At 41.2% G+C, this 26,961-nt stretch overlaps 1 protein-coding gene across 1 annotated transcript in view; it reads right to left on the bottom strand.

The window, feature by feature from the left end:
• DNAH10 (dynein axonemal heavy chain 10) overlaps nt 1–26,961 on the bottom strand; it is a 246,788-nt gene that overhangs the window by 92,195 nt on the left and 127,632 nt on the right. Inside the window, exons 45-55 of the mRNA XM_073627593.1 lie at nt 24,040–24,185; nt 23,101–23,253; nt 22,101–22,361; nt 20,981–21,153; nt 20,229–20,322; nt 10,184–10,351; nt 9,602–9,790; nt 9,343–9,514; nt 4,662–4,865; nt 3,246–3,326; nt 785–982 (exon numbers count right to left, since the gene is read on the bottom strand). Of these exons, the coding sequence (XP_073483694.1) occupies nt 785–982; nt 3,246–3,326; nt 4,662–4,865; nt 9,343–9,514; nt 9,602–9,790; nt 10,184–10,351; nt 20,229–20,322; nt 20,981–21,153; nt 22,101–22,361; nt 23,101–23,253; nt 24,040–24,185 (1,839 nt within the window). The remainder of the gene's footprint in view (nt 1–784; nt 983–3,245; nt 3,327–4,661; nt 4,866–9,342; nt 9,515–9,601; nt 9,791–10,183; nt 10,352–20,228; nt 20,323–20,980; nt 21,154–22,100; nt 22,362–23,100; nt 23,254–24,039; nt 24,186–26,961) is intronic.

Here is a 26,961-nt window from a genome sequence, read left to right as displayed (position 1 = left end):
TGAGAGACTCATCAGAGACATCCCCATATATCTGAAAGACCATTGACCATAACAGATGGATCCGTTCACATTTCCACCAGATGTGCAGGTACGTCGTCTACTGCTAATTAATTCTTATTCAATGAATGCTCTCAAGTGAACTCTTCCATCAATATAAAAAGTCATCTACCAAGTAGGTTTACAATTGCCAGGTCTTAATATATATCGATAGTGACCTAATCAATGACAGCTGGTGAAGGTTCAAACCTGATGGCAGAGATGGCCCTTTAAATTAAATAAAGGAGTTTACGTGAGATCACTCTGAGTAAGCACTAATCAGCGTGAAACGCATCTGAGTTGCAAGGGCTCTGGATGTACACCACTGAATCTCAAAAAAGATTTTTATGCAACCTCTAGTGTGATAAGCTGACCTAAAAAAAAGTTTGTTTTGAACAGTATTACAGCATTGTATGTCAGTGTGACACAGCCCGTTGTGATTTCTCTGATAGCTAGAAAAGAATGGATCATTATAATACAGCTGGCTGTTAGAAATTGATTCCACTGTCTATCCTATAAAAGTGCAAGTCTATAAAAACATTTCAGATACATCCAGCTTCATTCTTTATCACGAGGGTATAATAGGCTGCTACCTGAAAAATTAAATCCTTGGAGATAACATTTTGCTCTGCCTCTCAAAGGAAATCTACTATAGCCATGGGTTTCCTACAAGCAGCACAACCAAAGCTTTGAGAAATCACAGTATCAGTATACATGTTATTATTTTAAGTCTACATTAATATTTTACCCAAGTTAAACTGGTTCTTCTCTTCCAACAGTTTGGAATATGTGTTGATGAAGTCAAGGTAGTTCTTCGGAGTTACATAGTTGCTGCGTCTCAGCTTCTGCTGGAATATTTTGCTGAACTTTCCCACAGAATCATGGACCATTACAACATGGTTGATGACTGGCTCTAAATCCTGAGATGGGATCATTTGGCTCTCTCCTGAAGCACACAGAAAACATAGCTTACATTAAAACATGCTAAATTCAACTAGACCTTACTGGTGTTTTGTCCTTTAACAGCCTTGCTGAAATGCATACAACACCCTGCCAAATCTCATAGTCTCATGATTGATAAGGTTGAATATCAGTCCATCCAGTTCTACTTCTGTGGGTGTACAAGTGTGTATGTATTTATGTCTCTACCCATTCCCATATCCCTGTATATTGTGATTGCTAAGATGGCCATCTAAGAGCTTTTTGAACTTAACAACACTCTCTGCTGACACCACACCAATTGTGGAAGGGAGTTCCACATCCCTACTTCTCTAACAATACCCTAAGCAGTTTGTGATTAAACAGCTTCTCGTCCTAATTCAGTGAATGGCCCCGTGTCTTCTTACAGTAAGTGTCATGAGACTGAATAGTCTTTTCTCTATGTTTGGGTCACCATTGACATAGATATTTGTATAGTGCAATCATATCACCTCTTAAGTGTCTCTTCTACAGGGAGAATACGTTTAATGTATGCAGTTGTTCCTCATAACGGAGGTCCTCCAGTCCTCTTATCAATATTGTTGCCCTTCTCTGGACTCTCTCCACTTCCAGCACATACTTCCTGAGGACTGGTAACCAGAACTGGACGATTCAAGATGCAGCCGTACCAGAGTCTTGTAAAGTGGTAGAATTATAGTTTTTTAGTGTGTTAAAACTTTATTATGGTGGAATAGTGTGTTATATAGCCCGGATTTGTAGTATGTGAGCAGAAAACAACTAAAATGGCAACAGAACTGTCAGGCATGGTTTTAAATATGTAAAATTATAATTTGGTGAAGCCTAGAAGATGTAGTCATAGGCTCAGTATAATAGTAGTATCAAGCAGTGTCTACAATGTTGCCATAACTGATCACCAGGAGCTACTCTATATCTTTTTCTGTGCATAATGATTACAGAAAGGCTTCCTAAAGCAAACAAATACTTTGTGGATTCTATACTAAAATTTAGTCGGATGGAAACTTTTGTTCCATCTACTGTAAGCACATCGGTTTGATACAACTTGCAATCATCAGAATATGACCGTCATTGCCTGTAGTGATTGTGTACGATAGTTACAGAGCTCTCCTGACAAGAAACTCAAGAGCACTTGCTCCATTTTGGGGGCTGCGTGGGTCAACACAAACACACAAAGCCTTAGAACAGCAAGTCACTCCCTTGGGCTCGTCTCCTCCCTCCCCAAGAGATTTGGTACAGAGAGTGCACTGTCCTCAACAGGAAGTTTGGGGAAGCTGTGCTTAGGCATCTGGAGCCAGTGACAGTGAAGTCTGCAACATGTAAGTGATTGGCACGTATATGGACTAATTCATATGCTGGGGAATGTTTCCCTGGTTGATCAGAATATATTAGTAAAAGAATTGAGTGTTCAATATTACTTTAATGCATCATCACATCATTAATGCATCCCTTATCAGACTGCTGAGCCTAAAATTTTAATCAGACAAAGCTTTCTTTGCTATGCTGTCTCTTTAGCTAACTCAAAGTACTTTGGGAATACTTTGCCTTGTATTAAATGTTATTTGTGCATCACAGCATTTAAATGTGTAAATATGTATCAATAAAAACTGATAAAAAAAACAACAGTTTAAAAAATGTCTACATTTAAAAAAGCAACATTAATATTGATATAAATCATTACGGTTTTTCTTTAGTAAACATCGAGAAACATTTATGTTCAGTAAATCCGTAGAATAAACATCAAAGATAATATGCAGCTGTATTGGCCCATTGTTGCCAATTTGATTTTAATTTATTAAAATTAGTTCAGTGAAAAATGATTTGTGATTGGTTTGTTTTGGTTAGGCCTCATTCCGATGGGTGCTGATACCCGTAACCCGTGAATGGGTGCCTTGTTTATGCAGCTTCAGACACCAAGTGCTGGGTGCTGCAGAGTGGCTACCTAAACAAAGCTGCTCATCCCAATTTGACAGCTGTGATGGTGCAGCAGCCCTGAATGCAGACAGTGTTTTGAGGTCACTTACCCATATTGCTGTCAAACTAGGATGAGCGGCAGTGTTTGTGCAGCCACTGCATCCCAAGAGACATGAATGGACTGTCTGCACAACGCACCTGGCGGCTGAAGCTGCATGAACAAGGTGCTCATACAGGTGTCAGCGCCTGTCTGAATAAGGCCTTACTTCGCATATCCACACTGCCCTGCTTAATCCAACAAGCCTGGCAGTACAAATTACTGTAGCTCTTAGTACACTTACCTAAAAATGATTTAGCAACAGCATACAGGGCTTGAGGTGGCCAGGGCAAGAACCAATCAATTCCAGTATTATTCACCAAACCTTGAAATAAAATATCATAGACTTATTATATAACATTGAAAATATAAAGAAAGGTATAATGTGCAGTAAAAATTATTACAGTGAGAACATGCAGTAATTGGAAAAAATCTATTTTACCATGCAGCTGCATTCATTCCAAGGTTTAATCCAACGGAATATTCGTCAATAACAGACAGGTTATTAGGACTAAAACCCATTTTCAGAGCTCAACCTCATCATGGAGTTTATGGCCTCCTTTCATGAATGCTATACAAAATATCTGGCATTATGGTACACCTGGATCAATTTTTGTACATCTCATAAACTCCAGCCCTTCCTTCGAGTATTACATGGAATGTCTGTCTGCAATTTTTGCTGAATTAGTCGTCTCCTGGGTACCCCCCTCTCCCCCACTCTTTCCTTTTTTCTCTTTGCCCTATTTTCTGTTCGTGTGGATTTCCATTTCTGCTAACATTCTTTCCTGTGCAGATACTAGCAACTAATCAGTAAAGGCCCATCCCCTGAATTTTAAAGGGACACTTTATTTATAATATCTCACTGGGTCTGAGGTTGTTAAGTAGTGTCGTGGGTTCCATATTCCTAGAATCGTATTGGATTTGAGCCTGTGTGCTGAGTATCTCAAACCCAAAAAGTGGCATGCTGGCATGTCCTTCAGCAATAAATTGGGAAATTACTGGCATCAATCAGCATCTGACAAAGGGGGTTGATTTACTAAAACTGGAGAGTGCAAAATTTGGTGAAGCTGTACATGGCAGACAATCAGCTTCCAAATTCAGCTTGTTCAAATAGGCTTTGACAAAAAACCTGGAGGCTGATTGGTTTCTATGCGGAGCTGCACTCGATTTTGTACTCTCCAGTTTTAGTAAATCAATCCCAATATGTTTTTTAAAGCTAAATTTCAGGCAAAGAGAGAAATACAAAAATTAAGAATCAATTTTTATGCATTTCTGTCCATCCAGTTCTAAGGTTTAAAGCCCTGTCAGACAGGGAAGAGGCTTAATTTTTCCTACGCTACAAATATGTAACACTTGCAGGTTCTGTCCCTCCCTCAGCCTGTGACAAATGGTGAAAGGTGAAACAGCACACTGACTCATCTTTGTCACTCTGCTCTCTCCATCCATCTCCATGTTTTTGAGCTCCTCTCCCATTTTGAGTTATGCAGTACAGAGGATTTACAAAAAATACTGCAATCATTTTTGTCCATTATATTTGTCTAGCATTCAGCTTTAACTTTTGTTACTACAAAAATACTTTTGATGCTTTCTTAGGCCTTTACTTTAAACCACGTGATGTAAAATGGTTTGAATATTTTAAAAAAAAGGCTGTCTTTGTTACCTGGAAAATTCCTGCATCTTGTTCTTAGTGTGTCACCAACCGGGGACATTCCAAGAACAATATGGAGGTTGTTGGCACTCTTGTTAACAAAGTATTGCCAAATGCTTTCTTTTGCTGGGCCCATCCCATTTTTACTAGCTTCATCCCTGATTTGGCTTAAAACAGACTCCTTTTCTTCATCAGGGAAAAGTGCAGGAACCATGCCTAAAAAAAAAAAAAAGACAAACAATATAACATTACATGTATTCCATGATATTCTCTTGCTCTTGGAACACTAGTGAAGCTGAATTTCTGTGTTTCAATAGGCTTATTTAAAAAGGCAAAATACAATGTAGAAAATGCAGTAACCAATAAACCACGGCTATGAATAGCGTAATCTGCTACCTGACAAGTTTGTAGACTGCAATTGTATTATTGTATGTTTTTTTTTGTTTAAGGTAAATGTAAAATGTAAAAGAAAAACATAAAATCTATCAAAGTTATGTTTATAAATGATTCATATAACAAAATTGCTATGGGATCTTATATCCTTCCAAAAGCATGCTATCTGCATTTTGTAGCCCTAGGACTGAAGCACTAATACCAGAATTACCAGAGCTTTTCAGTTGATGGAGAAAATACAAAATAAGTGGAACATGCTTCTATGGAATAAATTAACAAAAAGACATGACTATATACAATCAAAGCGATTGTAAACCTAGTTTTACTTTGGCAATGTGACAGAAAATGCATGGTTCAATTATTGATAATACTGTAATAATTTACTTGTTATAATGTCCAATTTTCACTTTGTTTTATTGTTTTGTATTTTGATTTTTTTTTTCAATAAACTCATATTGAAAATAATATCCACTTTGCATATAAAGCCAACTATTCTAGAACGTATCTTTTACTCCTCATCTAATTTAAATATAAATATTTATAAAGTCATTCAAATCATCAGGTCTTTTGTACAAGTGTTACAAACAACGTTTTTGTACACATTTTAAATACTTGAGCCCCTCACTGGTCCCTTGCAGGCTAACAATTATGTGCAGAAAGATTGGGTTCACTTTATGTCAATGGCAGCCAGAATATGACTTAGATGGTCAACCGCATAACCTTATTCTGCAAAAAGGAGCCACATGTTAAAGGTATCTTAAAGACAAAAATGAAACTTCTAAAGAAGTGTACCTTTAACATCTGGACACAGTCTAAACCTTTAATCCTGGCATTCACCATGTTCATTTTGTGCACTAGGAGTTGCTAGTATCCCCATTTACGGATTTTTCTGAATGAAAGCCTGTATATACAGGGCCTTGAAAAAGTATTCATATCCTTGAAATTTTCCACATTTTGTCATGTTACAAACAAAAACTTGTATTTTATTGGGATTTTATGTGATAGACCAACCTAGAGTGGAAGGGAAATGATAAATGGTTTCACATTTTTTTACAAATAAATCTATGAAAAGTGTGGAATGTATTTGTACTCAGCCCCCCCTAAATCAATACTTTGTAGAACCACCTTCAGCTGCAATTATAGCTGCAAGTCTTTTTTGGGATGTCTCTATCAGCTTTGCACATCTAGAGAGTGAAATTTTAGCCCATTATCCTTTGCAAAATAGCTCAAGCTCTGTCAGATTGGATGGAGAGCATCTGTGAACAGCAATTTTCAAGTCTTGCCACAGATTCTCAATTGGATTTAGGTCTGGACTTTGACTGGGCCATTCTAACGCATGAATATTCTTTGATCTAAACCATTCCATTGTAGCTCTGGCTGTATGTTTAGGTTCCTTTTCCTGTTGGAAGGTGAACCTCTGCCCCAGTCTCAATTCTTTTGCAGACTTTAACAGGTTTTCTTTTAAGATTGCCCTGTATTTGGCTCCATCCATCTTCCCATCAACTCTGACCAGCTTCCATGTCCATGCTGAAGAAAAGCATCCCCACAACATGATGCTGTCACCACCATGTTTCATGCTGGGGATGGTGTGTTCAGGGTAATGTGCAGTGTTAGTTTTTCACCCGACACATCGTTTTGCTTTTAGGCTAAAAAGTTTAATTTTGGTCTCATCTGACCAGAGCACCTTCTTCTATTCGCTGTGTCCCCCACATGGCTTCTCACAAACTGCAAATGGGACTTCTTATGACTTTCTTTCAACAATGGCTTTCTTCTTGCCACTCTTCCATAAAGGCCAGATTTGTGGTGTGCACAGCTAATAGTTGTCCTATTGACAGATTCTCCAACCTGAGCTGTGGATCTTTGCAGCTCCTGCAGACTTACCATAGGTCTCTTGGCTGCTTCTCAGATTAATGTTCTCCTTGCCAGGCCTGTCAGTTTAGGTGGACAGCCATATCTTGGTAGGTTTGCAGTTGTGCCATACTCTTTCCATTTTCCGATGATGGATTGAACAGAACAGTGCTCTGTGAGATGTTCAAAGCTTGGGATATTTTTTTTATAACCTAACCCTGCTTTAAACTTCTCCACAACTTTATCCCTGAACTGTCTGGTGTGTTCCTTGGCCCTCATGATGCTGTTTGTTCACTAAGGTTCTCCAACAAACCTCTGAGGGCTTCACTGAACAGCTGTATTTATAATGAGATCAAACTACACACAGGTGGACTCTATTTACTAATTAGATGATTTCAGAAGGCAATTGGTTCCACTAGATTTTAGTTAGGTGTATCAGAGTAAAGGGGGCTGAATACAAATGCACACCACACTGTAAAAAAAATTGAAAACCTATCATTTTCTATAATTTTCCTTCCACTTAAGAATTATGTGCCACTTTTTGTTAGTCTATCACATAAAATCCCAATAAAATATATTAACGTTTTTGGTTGTAACATGACAAAATGGGGACATTTTCAAGGGGTATGAAAACTTTTCAAAGCACTGTATGTAAAAGTAGTCTTTGATACAGTTGTTGAATAGCTATAGAAATTCACCTATTGGCTTTATTTTCCACATGCCGCTGCAGTTTAAATTTCTTAGATTACATACTCCCAGAAAAAATATAATTTTAAAAACTTTGTAGTATGTAAACTGAAACGATTAACTTTTCATTTGCTCCCTTTTGGTCTGTTAACCTTCCTAACGGTATTCCCGAGTGTGGGTCAGGGTGAATTTTCACTACCAAAAGCGGTAACCCCGAACCACAGTCGGGATTTCTTTGCAGGATCCAGGCAAAGTTACCTATCTTGTCCCCAGGATCCTGCGATGTCCTCTCGCTGTGTCCACGGGCTGTGTCCTCCGCCCGATGTACTGTGTGCCTGGCTCCGTTCCCTGAGAGCATCGCAAAGCATGGGGGCGGAGCCCTGCAGCAAATTTAAAAAGTGAAAAAAACATAACACATACAGTACACTGTAATCTGTAAGATTACATTACTGTATCAAATCATTCACATCCCTTTTGTCCCTAGTGCTCTGTCCAGTGCCTTGCATGCACCTTTATATTATATATGCTGTTCTTTCTGCCTGGAAACCTGAGAATGTCCATGGCATCCAAAAAGCGTCCCTTTTACGTCAAAAGCTTTTTCTGGGCAGCTAGAAAACAGCAATAGTAAATAAGAATCAAAAATAAATAATTTTGTGCCGTGCTACCTACCTAATATTCTGCTATAACAGCAGTAAAATTAAAGTGTCAATGGTGCAATATGATGCTCTGCTGTGAAAAATCGAATTCATAACATAACTGAAGTGAAGCATACATTAAAGATACAGTGGTGGCATATCCTTGTGACATATACAACCCTACAAGATCTCACACCTCAAACTCATATAATTAATAATTAATAACAGCAGGTTACTTATAATAAATCCTAATTATAAAAAATATATATATAGTGACACAGAAGTGAAAAATAAAGTGCTGTAGTGCATACAAATACATATATCACAGGATCAGTTCAACATATATAACATAAAAGTCCTTATCAAACATATAATTATGAGTCCATTGATGGAAGTGATCAAAAAACCGTGTTGCAGTGTCCACACTCTGGTGCTCCCCACCCTTAGGTAATAGCTGCTCACCTCTGAGCGTGTGACCTCACATTTAAGTTTGGTCAAATCACGCATGTGAATCACCTCTGGATTCAAAGTTAGCTGTGGGATCCCGAACTGCTCAATAACGCTGTCTCCTCATATATAAACAGTAGAAAAAAACTCCATAGTGTGATATCGTTTTTTACACAATTTATTATACAAAAAAAAACCCAGTCCAGGGTACTCACATGGACCTGGTGGATCAGTGCACTGCTCTATTTAAAGCCTTAAAACACTGGGAATTGGTTAAAGTCATAGGCTCGTTCACTGTGAGACAGACCAGCTGCCTCCTGCACCATCCTGTCCCCTCCCCTACGCGTGTCACTACAAGGAAATGACGTATCTTCTTCATCCCCCTAAGGAAGATACGTAATTTCCCTTGTATCGATTTTGTTATATCTGTCCGATAACAGAAACAGCCTGAATGAAGAAAAAAAATTTAGCCACCATTTCGAAGAACTGGTAAGCGGCAATATATTCATTTTTTGTCCTTGAGTTTGGATACATTTTTAAATCGAATCATTCAGACATGGATTTTCAGCTGCAATCAGTCGCAATACTGTTTTATGCTAAATAGTAAAGGGTGGCAGGATAACACGATGTGTAATGGGCACTGATTTGAATATATGAAACACTACAAAAGTGGTTGGGCACACCTGATGTTAACATGTTGTTGATAAGTTCAAGAAATCCTTCTTCAGCCACATGTGCATCAGTAAACAGAAAAATCATCTTCTTATTTTCTAGACCGAGTTTAATGTAAAGATTCTTCAGATCCTCACGAAAACTGTTTTCTCCATATCCTCGGCTCAAAACAATTTCAAAGACCTAATCAGACGGCATAATATTTTTGATCAATGTTGCATGACAGAATGAGAAATGTACCCAATATATCTCACATTTATTTAAGCAAACCTCATATCCAGCAGCAAAGGCAGCTAGTCGAGCAAGAGATTGCTTCCCTGACCCTCCTACACCAACCAGCAGAGCATGACCTTGATCCATCCTTATAATTCGGTGTATTCGAGTCAAATGTTCAAGGGCATCATCAAAGAGAACCAAGTTCATTTTAGTCTTACTTTCATTGTACTCCTCAAGGATTTCCTGGAAACAACAACAGTAATTATTTAAAACTCTTATGTAGTAGATTATACACACAATTAAGCAACAAACATACAGCTATCATATACTTAAACATGCAGTATATATGATCTTAAATTGGCAAATATATCCTTGAAAACATGAGTTTGCACTGTTAACTGTTGGAAGCACTGCACATGGTTTCAACTTCTGCAGAAAGAGGAACAATTTGACTTCAATCACAAGACATTCCCAAGGATAACGGACTACAAAATATTATTAACATGAACACAGAACCAGGCATTATACACCATTTTGCGATTACTGCGAGATCAAACTTATTGCATCGCATGTGAATATAAGACATGGCCAACCTAATATTTTATTAACTACGGTTATTCATTCAACATATTTTACCTGAAAGAGAGCTTTCACTGCATCATAATCCTGAATGTCTTCATATACCCGTGGTTCTCCTTCATTCATTGCGGTTCTGAAGTCACCAAACAGAATTGGGTCCCTCATGGCATATTCTAAGTCAGCTTTGAAGTGTTCATCTATTAAACTTTGAAGGTGGCCCTGAACCTTGTTGGATAAAAAAAAAAAAATTGGAAAACATTATTAGCATTCAGCAAGAGAAGTACATTACGCCCAACAAGGCTTACTCCAGCCTAGATTCTAGCACCCCCAGGACCTAGGCTCAGATAGTAATTTTCTGCTCAAGTGGAACCTAAAAGACTTATATGTCCCATTGCCAAGCCAGCTCCCCCCAACCAATTAATGCATCTTAACATAAAAGGGTTTATATTATACAGTCTTTTTTTTTGTAAAATTCTTCTTATTGAGTTTGATATAACAGAGTAGAAAAGTGACTCGGCACAACACAGAGCCACACATATGGCCAACAATTACGATAACATTCAGAATAACAAAAGTTCTAACTAGACATGTCACGACTGTCGTGTACCCCCCCTCCCTCCCCTCACCCTGCCACAACTTAAGACTCAGATCTCCACACTCCTCACAGAGACCTTGTATGCAGACGTTAGTGCACCTGGTACTCAATACATATCTCCAGGAGTATTCATGCAGTGCCCCATTACCTCCATTATTTAAACCCAAGCATTAATTATAGCTGAAATCCACAACAATATAAGCAAACTAGAGTACATTGAGCCTCAGATACCTTCCATCCCCAGCTAGGATATTAAGCGGATGTACACTTAATAGCGGTCAAGGTCACTAGGACTCCTACCCCACCGTGACATCCGAGTTATACCACGCCTGCCATACCTTATCAAATTTCTTCCACAATCCCCTTGACAGGTACAGTGGGGCAAAAAAAGTATTTAGTCAGCCACCAATTGTGCAAGTTCTCCCACTTAAAAAGATGAGAGAGGCCTGTAATTGTCATCATAGGTATACCTCAACTACGAGAGACAAAATGTGGAAACAAATCCAATCACATTGTCTGATTTTTGAAAGAATTTATTTACAAATTATGGTGGAAAATAAGTATTTGGTCACCTACAAAAAAGCAAGATTTCTGGCTCTCACAGAACTGTATCTTCTTCTTTAAGAGGCTCCTCTGTGCTCCACTCATTACCTGTATTAATGGCACCTGTTTGAACTTGTTATCAGTATAAAAGACACCTGTCCACAACCTCAAACAGTCACACTCCAAACTCCACTATGGTGAAGACCAAAGAGCTGTCGAAGGACACCAGAAACAAAATTGTAGACCTGCACCAGGCTGGGAAGACTGAATCTGCAACAGGCAAGCAGCTTGGTGTGAAGAAATCAACTGTGGGAGCAGTAATTAGAAAATGGAAGCCATACAAGACCACTGATAATCTCCCTCGATCTGGGGCTCCACGCAAGATCTCACCCCGTGGGTTCAAAATGATCACAAGAACGGTGAGCAAAAATCACAGAACCACACGGGGGGACCTAGTGAATGACCTACAGAGAGCTGGGACCAACGTAACAAAGGCTACCATCAGTAACACACTATGCCGCCAGGGACTCAGATCCTGCAGTGCCAGATGTGTCCCCCTGCTTAAGCCAGTACATGTCCGGGCCCGTCTGAGGTTTGCTAGAGAGCATTTGGATGATCCAGAAGAGAACTGGGAGAATGTCATATGGTCAGATGAAACCAAAGTAGAACTGTTTGGTAGAAACACAACTCGTCGTGTTTGGAGGAGAGAGAATGCTGAGTTGCAACCGCTCATGCTTTGGGGCTGTTTCTCTGCAAAGGGAACAGGACGACTGATCCGTGTACATGAAAGAATGAATGGGGCCATGTATTGTGAGATTTTGAGTGCAAACCTCCTCCCATCAGTAAAGGCATTGAAGATGAAACGTGGCTGGGTCTTTCAGCATGACAATGATTCCAAACACACCGCCTGGGCAACGAAGGAGTGGCTTCATAAGAAGCATTTCAAGGTCCTGGAGTGGCTTAGCCAGTCTCCAGATCTCAACCCCATAGAAAACCTTTGGAGGGAGTTGAAAGTCTGTGTTGCCCAGCGACAGCCCCAAAACATCACTGCTCTAGAGGAGATCTGCATAGAGGGATGGGCCAACATGCCAGCAACAGTGTGTGACAACCTTGTGAAGACTTACAGAAAACGTTCGACCTCTGTCATTGCCAACAAAGGATATATAACAAAGTATTGAGATGAACTTTTGATATTGACAAAATACTTATTTTCCACCATAATTTGCAAATAAATTCTTTCCAAATCAGACAATGTGATTATCTGGATTTGTTTCCACATTTTGTCTCTCGTAGTTGAGGTATACCTATGATGACAATTACAGGCCTCTCTCATCTTTTTAAGTGGGAGAACTTGCACAAATGGTGGCTGACTAAATGCTTTTTTGCCCCACTGTATGTCACTTTATAATAGGGCATCATTGAATTCACCAACCCCTTCCAAAAGGGCAAGGATGGGGCCTCCGGTTTCTTCCAGTGTAACAATATGGCCTTTCTACCATAAAACAATAGGATATTGATCAGAGTTCTGTGAGTCCGAAACTGGACCACCTCTTCCACCAATCCCATGAGACACACTCTAAATGTCTGGGGGACTGGGACCACCAGGACCTCTGCTATGCAGGAGGTAACCTCAGTCCAAAATTGTTGGATCCGAGGGAACCCCCAGAAGACATGGTCGGCAGCTGCCGGCGAAAAGGTACACTGCCAACATTCCGCCAGAACATTCGGGTATATGACAGCTAATCTAGCTGGTGTATAATAAACTTTATGCAAGAATTTAAAGTGGATCAGCCTGTCCCTCGCTGCTACTAAGTGCTGAAAGGGGTCATCCCACTCCTCACCCTGGATGTCAGAGACCTCTACCTCCCACCTTTCCCTACATTTAACCACTGCCAATGGTCGTTTTTTAAATAACTCCTTGTAGGTAACTGAGAGTGTTTTGGAAAGTTCGTCAGATATGAGCAGGTTTTCCAAGTCTGAGGGAAAGGACTCGATGGCCCGGTCTTTAAATTGGGCCTGGAAGGCATGACGCAGCTAAAGTAGTGCGACTTGGTAAGGTCATATCTACATTTTGAGCTGGTCAAAGGTCAGTAATTCCCCCTCCCTAGTTATGTCTTTGAGTAGTTTAATGCCCCTAGATACCCACGTCATGGGGTCTTTAAAAAAATAGAACTGAGGCAATTTGGGGTTCATCTACAAGGGGGTCATGGGAGAAAAGCCCAGAAGATTAGGGCAGGCCAGTCCAACCGCCTCTTCCCATGACTTGATGGTGGCTTTCATAGACATCATAAGGGGAAGATCCGACTTAGAACCTCTATGAATGGCCAATCTTAAAGACTCATATGATCCCAGGTGTGCCGCCTCTAATACCATGGCCCCCAGCATTAGAAATCAGCCAGCGGTGTGCAAACACCATCTGGCTCGCTATATAGTATTTCCTCCAATCTGGCAAGACTAAACCTCCCTGACCCAAGGTTCCTGAAGTACCTTCAGCCCCATCCTGGGTGACCTTGGGGACCATAGGAATGAACTGGTGATGCTATCCAATTTTTTAAAGAATGATTTAGGTATCCATATGGGTGCGTGTCTTAGAAAATATTAAATAACCAGGAGAATTTTCATCTTTAACAGGTTAATCCTCCCTATTAATGATAATGGAAGTTTTTGCCATGCTTGGGCCTTCTGTTTAACTGCTTGCCGACCGCCTCACGCAGATATACTGCGGCAGAAGGGCTCGTACAGTCAAAATCACGTACCTGTACGTTGCCCTTTAAGAGGCGGCCAGTGGGCGCGCGGCAAGCTCCGTGAGTCGGGTCGCGGGTCCCGCAGACTCGATCGCCGCGGGGATACCCGCGATCACCTCACAGGGAGGAAGAAGGGGGAGATGCTGATGTAAACAGCATCTCCCCGTTCTGCCTAGTGACAGTGTCACTCGATCTCTGCTCCCTGTCATTGGAGTAGAGATCAGTGACGTCACACACACAGCCCATCCCCCTGACAGTTAGTAATCACTCCCTAGTACTGATTTAACCCCTCCCCTAGTGGTTAACCCCTTCACTGCCAGTGTCATTTACACAGGAATCAGTGCATTTTTATAGCACTGATTGCTGTAAAAATGACAATGGTCCCAAAAATGTGTCAAAAATGTCCGATGTGTCCGCCATAATGTCGCAGTCACGATAAAAATCGCTGATCGTCGCCATTTAAAAAAAAAAAAATTATTAATAAAAATGCCATAAAACTATCCCCTATTTTGTAAACGCTATAATTATTGTGCAAACCGATCAATAATCGCTTATTGCGATTTTTTTAACCAAAAATATGTAGAAGAATACGTATCGGCCTAAACTGAGGAAAAAAATTGTTTTTTTTTATATATTTTTAGGGGATATTTATTATAGCAAAAAGTAAAAAATAATGCGTTTTTTTCAAAATTGTCGCTCTATTTTTGTTTATAGCACAAAAAATAAAAACCGCAGAAGCGATCAAATACCACCAAAAGAAAGCTCTATTTGTGGGAAAAAAGGACGTCAATTTTGTTTGGGAGCAACGTCGCACGACCGCGCAATTGTCAGTTAAAGCGACGCAATGCCGAATCGGAAAAAAGTGCTCTGGTCAGGAAGGGGGTAAATTCTTCCGGAGCTGAAGTGGTTAAAGAGGGTCAGTAAGGGTATCAGATTAAGGGGCACATAGTCGGCAGTATTTGCTGTGATTTTAACTACTAAATATGTAATTGTGGACACCCATTTCAATGACAAATTAGGTTTCGCCACCTCTCTTGCACCTGGATCCAGTGGCAGGATAGATGATTTGTTCCAGTTAACCCTCAAACCCAAAAAAGTAGTGAAGTTATTTATAATCTGCAAAGCCGCTGTCAGCGATTCCCTCGGGTCCCGTAGGAACAGCAACAAATCATCAGCATAGAGCGCTAGGCATTCGTCAATGGTACCTTGTCTGATCGCCCTAACCTTTGGAGATGATCTTAGGGCAATCGCCAGTGGCTCCATCATGAGAGCAAATAGGAAGGGTGACAAAGGGCAACCCACTGAAAAAAAAGGGGAAGTATTAATGCCCAACCATAACGCCACCTTGGGGTTGCTATATAGAAGTGAAATCCATGTTCTGAAGACTGATCGATAGAGACTATGATTCTAGTAGGGGAGTCAAGGTTAGGTCGTTATATGTGGGTAAAAAGTCTTTGCAGATTCGTATCAGTAGACTTACCTGGCATAAAGCCTGTCTGATCAATATCTACAAGAGAGGAAATAACCCCAACAAGTCTATTGGCCAACACTTTTGTTTTCAGGTCCATATTTTGTAAGGCTATAGGCCTGTAAGAAGAGCATTCAAGGGGGTCCTTACCCGGTTTCAATAAGAGAATCATGTATGCCTCAAGCATTGAGTCAGGGAGCCTCTGTTGTTGCAAGCAGTGCTCTAAAAGTGCAGTAAGTCTGGGGGCCAACTGATCTACATACTTCTTGTAAAAGTCAGCAGGAAACCCATCTGGCCTGGGGGCCTTGTGAGTTGGAAAGGCAAAGATGGCTGAAACCACCTCTTTGGTAGTGATCTTGGAGTCCAGAGCCAGCCGGTCTGATTCCAACAAACTTGCGAGTATAAGACCCTTCAACAGTGCAGTCAGGGCAGTCTGATCATACTTTGGAATGGGTGCATATAGATTGGAAAAAAATTCCCTAAATTCATCCATAATACCAGAAGGATTATTAGCTAGGTCCCCATTCCTAAATCTGATGACAGGAATATTCCCAATCTGGCTATAGTCAGCCACCAACATGGCCAACAGTTTATCATTTTTATCGCCCTCTGTAAAAAGAGAGTTAGCACTGTGACCAGCCTCCGTATGTGCCAAGTTATTGAAATGCAAGGAGAGCAAACGCCTGGCCTCTAGCAAGGCAGAGTATGAGGAATCCGAGGGATTACTAGCGTTGCTCTCCACACATTCCTTTTCCCTTTCCAGCAATAAAAGAATCTCAGCATCCTGCTCCACTCGCACCATCTTTATAGCAGATATACATTTCCCTCTGGCTACTGCCTTAAATGCATCCCATGCTTTGAGAGGATCTGCCGACTCATCGTTGGCCTTCCAATATGTTGCAATCAAGTCCAGAATATGAGAGGACGCCCCATCATTCTGCAACCAACCAGGAGAGAGTTTCCAGATCCGTGACCCCTTCCCAGCAGGAAAGGCCAAGGAGAGGGAAAGTGGATTGTGATCGGATATGCCCCCCGCCTAATATTCAACCCCCTGCAGAAATGGCAGCAAAGCTGGGTTGCTAAAGCCAGATCTATCCTGGCCGACGAGCGATGGGACTGTGGTGCGAGTAGCATCTATCAGTGGGATTTTTATAGCGCCATAGTTCCATCAGCCCAGTCACCGAGACCCAGGACAGAAGCTCCACAGACCCCGTTCTACTCGGATTGGAAGAGTCCAATGCATCTAAAGTGGCATTGAATTTTCCCATCAGCATCAATGGGAGATGGGCATGAGGAGCCAGCTTAACAAATAAGGTATATAACAATTTCACAGTAAATGGGGGAGGTAAGTAAATATTCACCAACAACAGCTTATAGTACCAAATATCTAAGACCATTGCCACATATCGTCCCCCCGGATCTGAGATCACCTGGTGTATAGTGGACGGGACACCCTTACTGACTAGGATGGATACTCCTCTTGCAAAAGTGGAGTTAGTTGCATGAAATGCCCTTTGTATCCAGGGTCTTCGCAGGGCAAGAACCCTGTTCCCATCCAAGTGTGTCTCCTGCAGGAGGACGACATGTGGCCTAGACTTCTTAAGATATTGAAACACAGTGGCCCATTTGAATTTGTTATTTAGGCCCTGTATATGCCAAGACACTATTTTAATCGGGTTAGTCATGACTATAGAGTCCAAAAACTGCTTTGCTGGAACCCGGGGGCCCAAGCATAAACAATGTCACAATGTGAACTAACTAACCACCCTAAATTGGTGCCAAAATATCTGTGAGAGCTGAGAACTGAGCTTGAACTGAAACAAAACCCCCCTGCCATTATACCAGAACCAAAAAAGAAAAAGAAAAAATTGAAAAATTCAAAAGAAAAAAAAACAAAGTCTGGTATGTAGCTTTAGTCCCAAACATAACCATCAAAAAGTTCTGGAAGTTAAACCGACATTCAAATGTTCGACAGATAAAGTTGTTTTTTTGTGTGTACCAGAAGGCTCCACTTAGAACAAGACTAGGAGCATTTGCAGGACAAAAAAACAACTGCATGTTGAAGCAAAAAGAAAAAAAAAAAAAAAAAAAGAGAAAAAGGGCAGTAGCTAAAAACCTGATCATCTGGCGCCATCTATGGACGTTTAGTAGATACAACAGGTAGGTTCATACATTGGGTATGTAATTAAGGTTTATTTAACCACTTCGGCCCCGAACCATTTGGCTGCCCAAAGACCAGAGCATTTTTTGAGATTCGGCACTGCGTCACTTTAACTGACAATTGCGCAGTTGTGCGACGTGGTTCCCAAACAAAATTGGTGTCCTTTTTTCCCCACAAATTGAGCTTTCTTTTGGTGGTATTTGATCACCTCTGCGGTTTTTATTTTTTTTTCTATAACGCAAACGCAATATTTTTTAATTTTTGCTATAATAAATATCCCCAAAAAACTATTTTTCCCCTCAGTTTAGGCCGATACGTATTCTACATATTTTTGGTAAAAAAAAAAAAATCACAATAATTTATTGATTGGTTTGCGCAAAAGTTATAGCGTCTACAAAATAGTGGATAGTTTTATGGCATTTTTATGAATAATTTTTTTTTTACTAGTAATGCCGGTGATCTGTGATTTTTATTGTGACTGTAAGATCGCACACTTTTGGCGCTATTTTGGGACCATTCACATTTATACAGCGATCAGTGCGATTAAAAATGCACTGATTACTGTGTAAATGTGACTGGCAGTGAAGGGATTAACCACTAGGAGGCGCTGCAGGGGTTAAGTGTGTCCTGGGGGGGGGGGCTGGGCTACGTGTGACACGACGCTGATCACTGCTCCCAATCACAGGAAGCTGTGATCAGTGTCCTCAGTCCTGTCACCAGGAAGAATGGGGAAATGCATGTTTACATCAGCATTTCTCCATTCTTCCTCTCCGCTAGACGATCGCGGGTATCCCCGCGGACATCGAGTCCGTGGGACTCGCGATCACACTCATGGAGCTCGCGGCAGGCGGGCGCGCGCGCCCACAATGCCACATCTTAAAGAGCAACATACATGTACGTTAATATGCCTGTACGTGCCCTTCTGCCAACGTATATCGGCGTGAGCCGGTCGGCAAGGGGTTAAAGCATAACTCCAACAGGAATCGCTTGAGGACCTGGATAAAGGCACAACAGGTGCAACAAGGTAGAAAGGCAATACTTATAGTTCAGGCAATCTTCATGGGATCCTGTCCAACTATTCATAGGCAGCCAGTGGGTTGTCAAAAAATATAGCATGCTGTATTGTATAGCCTTAGCTCTCAATCTTTCCTGGATATCGTTGAATGAGCATCTCCTTTTCTGGGTTTCTGCAGAGAAATCAGGGAACAATATCACACAGGTATTTTCAAAGCGCAGCTCCTGGTGTTTCCTGGATTCTGCTAGGATCATGTCCCGGTCCCTGTAGTTCAGGACCCTGACCAAGAAAGGCCTGGGGAATTCCCCAAGGGGACGTCTGCCTGTGGGGACCCTGTGAGCCCGTTTGACCACATAAGTGGGGGGGGTTCCCCCAGCACTAGGAGCTGTTTGAAGAATTGTTCAGCAAATGTGGCCGGTTTAGCCCCTTCAGGCCCCTCAGGCATCCCCACCACTCTCACATTGTTCCTTCTCTGCCTGCCTTCTGCATCATCAGCCCTATTTTGCAGCTGTTTCACCATGTCTTGCAGCTCAGATAGTTAAGAGCCTTGGGAATGAGAGGCATCTTCCACCTCAGAAATCCTGTCCTCAGCTACTGTGAGCCTACCGCAGATTTTGTCCAAGTCATGCCGGATCAACGTGCACTCAGTGGCCAGATGGTCAATGCTTACCATCACCGCAGCCTTAATTGCATCGATCGCCTCCAGAATGGGTCGAGTAATGGCATCCTGTGGATTTTCCTGCTCCTGAGAGGCCGACAGAAAGACTCCAGGGTCCGGATCCTGCACAGTCGCTGCGTGTGCCATCTTATTGGCCTGTTTCTTGGCGCCCTTTCCTGTGTGAGGAGAAGACAAGATGGCGGGGGCTAGGCCTACCTCCGGGCCGCGTGTGGATAAAGTCTGGCGCTGACACCTCTGCATCTGGTGCCCTGGCTTGGAGGCCCCTTTTCTCATGTCCTGGAGTGCAGCGGCAGAACCCGGTACCTCTGGTAATGGATAGCGGGCAGGAAAGCTCCTAAAAACTGATCTATTTGCAGGAGAAGTGTGGAGCTCCTGCCTGGTTTACATCTGGTCACGCCTCCTCAAATCATACAGTCTTTAAAGTTCAGACATATAAGTAAATGTTATAAATTTCTTTAAAATTCCTTACTGATGTGTTTTAAACTGAACACATGAAAGTGGCTTTGACAGATTTTATGTAAACCATTTAACAAGCATGTCAATTAGCTGTCATATAAAAACTAGAGGAACAACTGACAGGCCTTCATGTTAAGTACAATCATGGATACATGGCAGTTCAAGTTTCCAAAAATGCCAAAACCAACATTTCAAAAATAGATAGATGTAGTTTGATAGGCTATAAGACTACTTTTACAATATATTGTTGAGGTATCAATTGTACATCCAATGTATAAATACTAATCATTTTTCTATTGAAACTTAACACAAAAGTGATTTCAGCTTAGTGATGTAAGAAATGGTTTACTAATAAACATGGTGTTGTGCATTTTATTTTGAGTACGTTGACTGTTCTTATTACAAATGTTCATTATAAAATGAATCCACATGTTCACGTACCAGTCTCTTGTCATCTTCATTGATTAGTCTGTCATGGAAAACCCGTAAAGCTTCATTCCTCCAAACTCTCACCATCTGACTCGCCGTTTGAAATCTGCAATCGGAAGCAAAATATAAATAGTTCATATCAGCTCTATATATATCCAGAAAGAAACAATGGTTGATCTCCACATACACAAAATAGAAAGGTCCTGGGTGCACACTGAATAAATGCCCAATACATGTTTGTGGATGTAGGGCACTCACATACATGTCATCCAAAAAGGCTTTTATTCACAGACGTTTTGGTGGGTCACAGTCCACCTTTATCAAGGCTTTGCTATATTGCGTTTTTACATTCAACTTTTTAAAACTATTATATGCATAATTCTTCCCCATTTTCAACAATAATTGAAATTGCCAGGTGGGAAACAGTACTTGCAGTAATGAACATACATTTTGGTGCTGTCTGCTATTGACCTATCAAAGAAAATTAGAAGATGGTAGTTAGGGATTTCTTCATTCAGTTCTGAGCTTGTTAACTGCAAGAGGGAAGATGGACCCATATACTGTACATACAATTGGGAGCTGCATTACGTAAGGATGACTACAAAACACAACTGTAACATAGCATATGTGTAATTGCCTGTTCTTTCCAATGCAAAGCAGGGATAGGGTTAGAAATAAAAAATATCTTTTAGTATTTTTTTCCAGCCACCTACTGCTATTAAATGACAAGTTTAACACATGAAATGTGACACGAAAAACTATACCTTTCTGGGGTAGTAAGAACCAGTCCATGAAATACTCGGGAAAGGTCCCGGAGATTAAATATATAATGGAACTTTGAAGGGGTTGGAGGAAGGTCACGGACAATCATTTTATATAACTCCAAGGTGCAGAAAGTCAGCTTGTCGCATATGGCCTGAATATCTTCACTGAATAGCTGTATAGGGCAGAAAGTTAACCAAACAGTTTAAGTTTACATTTATTTTTCTGATAAACACAAAAATGTGTGTTGTGTTAATGTTTTGGGATGTCACTGAGTATAAATAGCACCGCAACGCTAATGAAGAGAAAATGCACGTTTCTGCAATGCACCATGCTGAAGAGGCCTAAATTGTTCTGTAAAACAGACCTTGCATTAAAATACAAGGTTTGCTTATTAGATCTTGCCCCCCTCCCTCCCCCCTTGTGATAGTAGTTGAAAAGTGTACCGTATTGCAGGGCCTGACGTCACTACCCTCTTTGGGAAATTCCTGGGAATGATGAGTAAATCAAAACTCATGAGAAGATGCTTCAGTCCAGTGAATCCCTATTATTCCCAGGAAGCAGGGTGATGTCGCTTAGGCACCACAGACAGAAGATGGGGCAAAGCAAGGTATCAAACCTTTTTTTTCCAGTGGAAGGAGGCTCTGATCTAATATGTGGACATTGCATTTTACTGCAAGATCCACTTTACCTACAATCATCAGATAAGTCACCATTGAGAGCTTGAGAGGGAAAAAATCTAATGTGTGTAGGTACCTTTATAAAACAGTAATTTTGAACAATTACACAGTACTCTAGGCAGGTGAGGTAAGAAAGAGTTGTTCTGTGATCCAAATTAGGATCACGCAGCCTAGGATGACAACGCTGCTCCTGCGAAGATGCAGTACAGCGGGTGACTATTGTCACCCAGGGACAGAAAGTGGGCTACTGCCAGAATCATCAAGGGAAAATAAAGGGGAAAAAAGCCTAAAAAAAGAAAACAAACAAGTTCACCACTTCTAAACACTGGCAAGCTGGAATATACAGTATATTATTTGAGGGTTTAGATACACTTTAAACACGCTTTTGATCATTAAATTAGCTATCATTCGCTATTAATTAAGTGACAAACATATGAATTACCGTAGTGTGCCCATGTAAGATCGAGTAGTAAATGTGTTGCAGTGAATCTTCTGAAGGAAAAAGCACATTAAAGACACTAAAAAGAGAAATGAATCTTGTATCCACTTCATTTCGGCCACCGCCAGCCTTTCCCATTGCCGCTATGAATCCAAGGTCCCGAAGGAATTTGCAGTTAAGTTCTTTGCCACGATCATACATGCCTCCCTTCTCCAGCAAAAGCTTTAGGAGGGCAATTGGCTGCTGGGTCCCATATTCGTCAACCTGTATGTAGGTAAATTCAACAATATAAAATAAGTATGGGCATTTGTTGACTACAACTTTTAGAGCCCTTTCACACCAGGCCGCCCATAGCGTCGGCGGTAAAACGCCGCTATTTATAGCGGCGTTTTACCGTCGGATTAGCGGTGCATTTCGCCCGCTAGCGGGGCGCTTTTACCCCCCCGCTAGCAGCCGAGAAAGGGTTAAAACCGCCCGCAATGCGCCGCAATAGCGGCGTTTTGCCGGCGGTATCCCAGCGCTGCCCCATTGATTTCAAAGGGGAGCAGCGGTGGAGGAGCGGTAAACACACCGCTCCAAAGAAGCTGCTGGCAAGACTTTTTTTCCCGTCCTGCCAGCGCAGCGCTTCGGTGTGAAAGCCCTCGGGCTTTCACACTAGAGACAATGCTGCAGCTGTTTGAGGGCGGATTGCAGGCGCTATTTTTAACGATATAGCGCCTGCAAAACGCCCTCGGTGTGAAAGGGGTCTAATCGTAAGAAAATGGTACCTGGTAGTTAGTGGTCTAATAGTATCAACAATTACAGGAAAAACATATGTAAAACAAAAGCTCTCTATTTAAACAGGACCTCTAAAATATGCACAATCTTGTTATTTTTATACAAAAAAATGGCAAATTATTTTCTGATTTGAAAGGGGAAATCTTGCCATCATAGGTGTTTAATGACTAGGGTCTAGAACAACAGTTTTACAAGATATAGTAATATGGCAGCTCAAGAATTTAACCTTGGGCATATTCATGTCATCCATGAACACTAGGAGGCGCTTTCCCATTGGTGGCCCATAGTTATCCTTTGTACGTTTCTCTACGTTGGCTTCCAGATTCCTTTGGATGTCCATTGATGTGGTACGAGAGGAGAAATTGATAATCAGCAACATCTGAGAAGAAAACAGAGATTCAGGTATGCCAGTTTGTAGATGGATGGGTGAACTATTAAGAATATGCAGCAGAGAAACAATAATAGAAAATGACTTATTTTTAGATATACAACCTTTCCACTATATGGGTTGAGTATTTGTGTTAAACATTGATTCAATGTTAGAAAACAAAGGTTTTTTTTTATACCAGGTGTTTCAAAAATATAAAAAACAAAAAACAAAAGTTGGTAGCAGAAGCACCTCTACCCATGGTACTTTAGATTATGCATCCCTTCCATGTTAGGATTTCTTCCACTACAGTGAACAATTCTTGGTACAGTGTACACAGTTACATAAAATGTACTGTACATACAGTATATGAAAGTTGTACATATACATTTACCTATATCATTATAAGAAAATAGAGTCTAAAAGAAAGGAAAGAATCTAATCTTGCGCCATCTGAGACAAGGTTCCTATCAGGCCTCATAGTTTGAACAGTTAAGAGTCTGAATAATCCTACTGCATACTGTTGCACACCCTCCCACATTTCTAGAAAACTTTTGATTTTTTCTTGATGGTCCACATCTATTGTGACACATGTTCTAGCTAGCCAACTGTGTCAAAGTGAGCCCTTCCTGGTCAGTCCAAACATTTACTTGGATATAGCATACTTTTATGGTCATATAGCGCCAATATTGGATAAACTGACATATTTGATGGAAAGCTTCTATGTCATTTAATGCAGTAATGTTTGCACATCTTCCACAGCAAAACACAGACACTTCAACAATCTATACAATGTACCGTGCTATCACTGTTCAGGTTCCTTAGAAGGTTCATAGTAGTTGCAGTCTTTGATGTCCCAGATTCACCTACAAGAACTACTGGCCGTTTGATTTTCACCATTTGCTCCAAGAGCCATGTTGTGCGAGTTGTGTCCACAGTTGGAACTAGAAAACATTAAAAGAAGGTTTCTGGCTTGGTACAAGCTATTTCAGGCTGACCTTTAATATAAATATAATATAATATATACAATAAATATGATTACGTTTTCTAAATAATTTTATGAAAACAATGATAAATAACTGCCAAGGAACACCTCAGCTTCCAAAAAATAGGATTTTTGTACTCATTGTAAAATACTTCTTGTGGAGTCCATTTAGGGACACAGGAAGTCCTTGACTGCTAGGTAATACTGCCAAAAACAGGAGGACAGGACACTGGCAAACATAAAAATGATGGGTCATTCTCAGATAGCCCCTCCTACTCTGAGGTGGGCAACAAAAAACATTATGTTAACAGGTCCACCGAAAACAACAGAATTAAGTACCAAGTGCAGTTTAAAACGTATTTCCTATTTTGCGGGCAAATTTGAGAAAACCCCACTATATGTTTGTTATGTGTTCCCAAAGTGAAGAAAGAGAGAAGGAAGGAGGGACTTCACCAATTTCAGGAGGCTACCATCAGCTCCAGGACTCTCCTGCAGAAGCAAAGTTGGGCAACTCCTGGACTGCAGGGTATGATTCCGGCATCAGAGTTTGAAGTTTCTCCCGAGGAATAAAAACTCTGGCTTAAGCTAAGTTGGTTCCAGCACTGAAACAGAAAGTTCAGGATCCTTCTGAATCTGTGCAAAGTCAAAACTACTTTGTTTGCCTAAATCTAGGCCAACTAATCACTCAACATATATCCATCAATGGGAATGGCCCAAGAGTGCAATGAAGGCTAGTACTGTGGCCAACCAAGGTGCAGAAGAAAGGTTAAACACAAACGGAAAGTGTAAAGCACCCGCAGCAGTGTAAAGCACAAAACTCGCTGCTGCGCAGGGAAGATGGGGACATGCAGGTGTCCATGATGTGCACAGAGGCCAGAAAGTCTTCCTTATGTATGGAGGCTGTGACAAAGATGGTGGAATGAATAAATGCATTTAGGCCATCTTGATGCAAGATGGGGTGAAAACGGAAAAGGTTAGTAGAACTCCATAAACAGTTCTGCAATTCAGTGCTTTGGACCTGTAAACCAAGCAAGGGGGTGGAAGTAAAAGTCTAGCCTGCAGTCCCTAGAAACCATCTCTTGCACCCAACCATCTCAGATGCAAGCTGTCCAATTCTCTGCAAAGTCAAACGGATGTCCACACACTTTGGAGAGTGAGGCTGCACCTTCATGCTAAAGACTTGGGGGAGACCTTGGAATTTGGCTTAGGTTTTGGCTTAAAGATGTATTAAAGACTTGTTTTTTTTTTTCTTTCTTTAATAACAAACATGTTATACTTACCTGACCTGTTTAGTGGTTTTGCACAGAGAAGCCCAGATCCTTCTCTTCTCGGGTCCCACACCGGAGCTCCTAGCCCCTCCTTCTTCCCGGTTCCCCTCACAGCAAGCAGCCAACTCTGGGGGCACCCAAACAGCCAATCAGGAGTGCGAGTCCCCAGAGACATCGCTAGATAGAGAGGGGACTAGATCAAGAGGGTAAGTATTAATGGGGGCTGCTGCGCACAGGTTTTTTACCTTCATGCATAGAATGTATGAAGCCATCAAAAACCTTGTCCTTTACAAGCACTTTAAGCAACAAAAGGAACTTTTCTTGACCTCCAGCAAGACATGAGTCTTCCCAGATGGCACCTTAGGCTTCTTTGGCTAAAAAAAAAAAAAAAAAAAAAAAGGGTGTTATTGCCACCTGTGGTGCCCTTTATAATGGTATCTGAAGTAGACCCAATGATACACAGTCACAGTTGAAGGCCATGTGGACTAAGCACTGTGATGATCATGAGGTCTGAAGAACCCCAAACAGAGTGGGCAGAATTGGAATTTATACAGAACACCGTCAGTCGGCAACAACACAAATACATTTCTTGTGTCTGTAGCCAGGCAGAAACCTGGCATATTTCATATAAACCAAAAAACAAAAATGTAATATATTGCAGCTTACTGGTCATTAGATGGTAGTGGTTGCACTTGTTTTCTTTTTTAGGCTGCATTCATTTTCTTTTGTTAGGCTTTTTTCCCTCTCTTTTCACCTGGTGATCTGGCCAGTAACCCACCTTCTGTTTTAGCGTGCCACCATTGTAAATGAATGAGTATCGGGCACAGCAGGCAGCAGCATTGTCAGCTTGGAAGGGGGGGGGGGGGGGGGGTAGTGTTAAACGTACTAGCAAATTTAAATGCACTAACAAATTTAAGTCAAACCACAGCTCACACTTTATAATCTGTTACAGCAAACAGTTTTTTTCTCTGAATAAATAAAAGCAGATCATTGTAAGCATTCCTGTTAGTGTTTAGTGGTTTGTCTCATCCCTGTAAACCGATACAGCTGGACATGAGCTTGTTGTTTTGAAAAACAACAGACTTACTGGCTGGATCACCAAATGTAAATAAAGGGAAGGAAGCCTAAAAAAAGAAAATGAACGCAGCCATCACAGCCATAAATTGGTAAACTGCAATATAATAAATGTTTGCTTTTGGGTTTTATATTGCTTTACAAGAGAAGTTTGGGAATTCTGTTTCTCCCATAATCATGCTTGCCTAGGTGGATGCAGCATCGGACCAAGGCTGCATCTTTCCCCTTTCGTCTCTGCACTGAGAACATCGCTGATGGCTCGGTTCTCTCGGCTCCCGGAGCATAGAGCTGCTGACTGTCAATCACCCCGAGTCACTGCTTGTGCTTCCAGAAGGACGGGTTTGTCTGAATGTGTATCGGCCGTCACATCGGACTTCAGGCGTTCTATTTGAT

This window comes from Aquarana catesbeiana, linkage group LG01, assembly GCF_042186555.1.
Source record: "Aquarana catesbeiana isolate 2022-GZ linkage group LG01, ASM4218655v1, whole genome shotgun sequence".
Classification (NCBI taxonomy): Eukaryota; Metazoa; Chordata; class Amphibia; order Anura; family Ranidae; genus Aquarana; species Aquarana catesbeiana.
The sequence above is the reverse complement of the archived record's forward strand: the minus strand, read 5'-3'. Positions and strand labels throughout refer to the sequence as shown.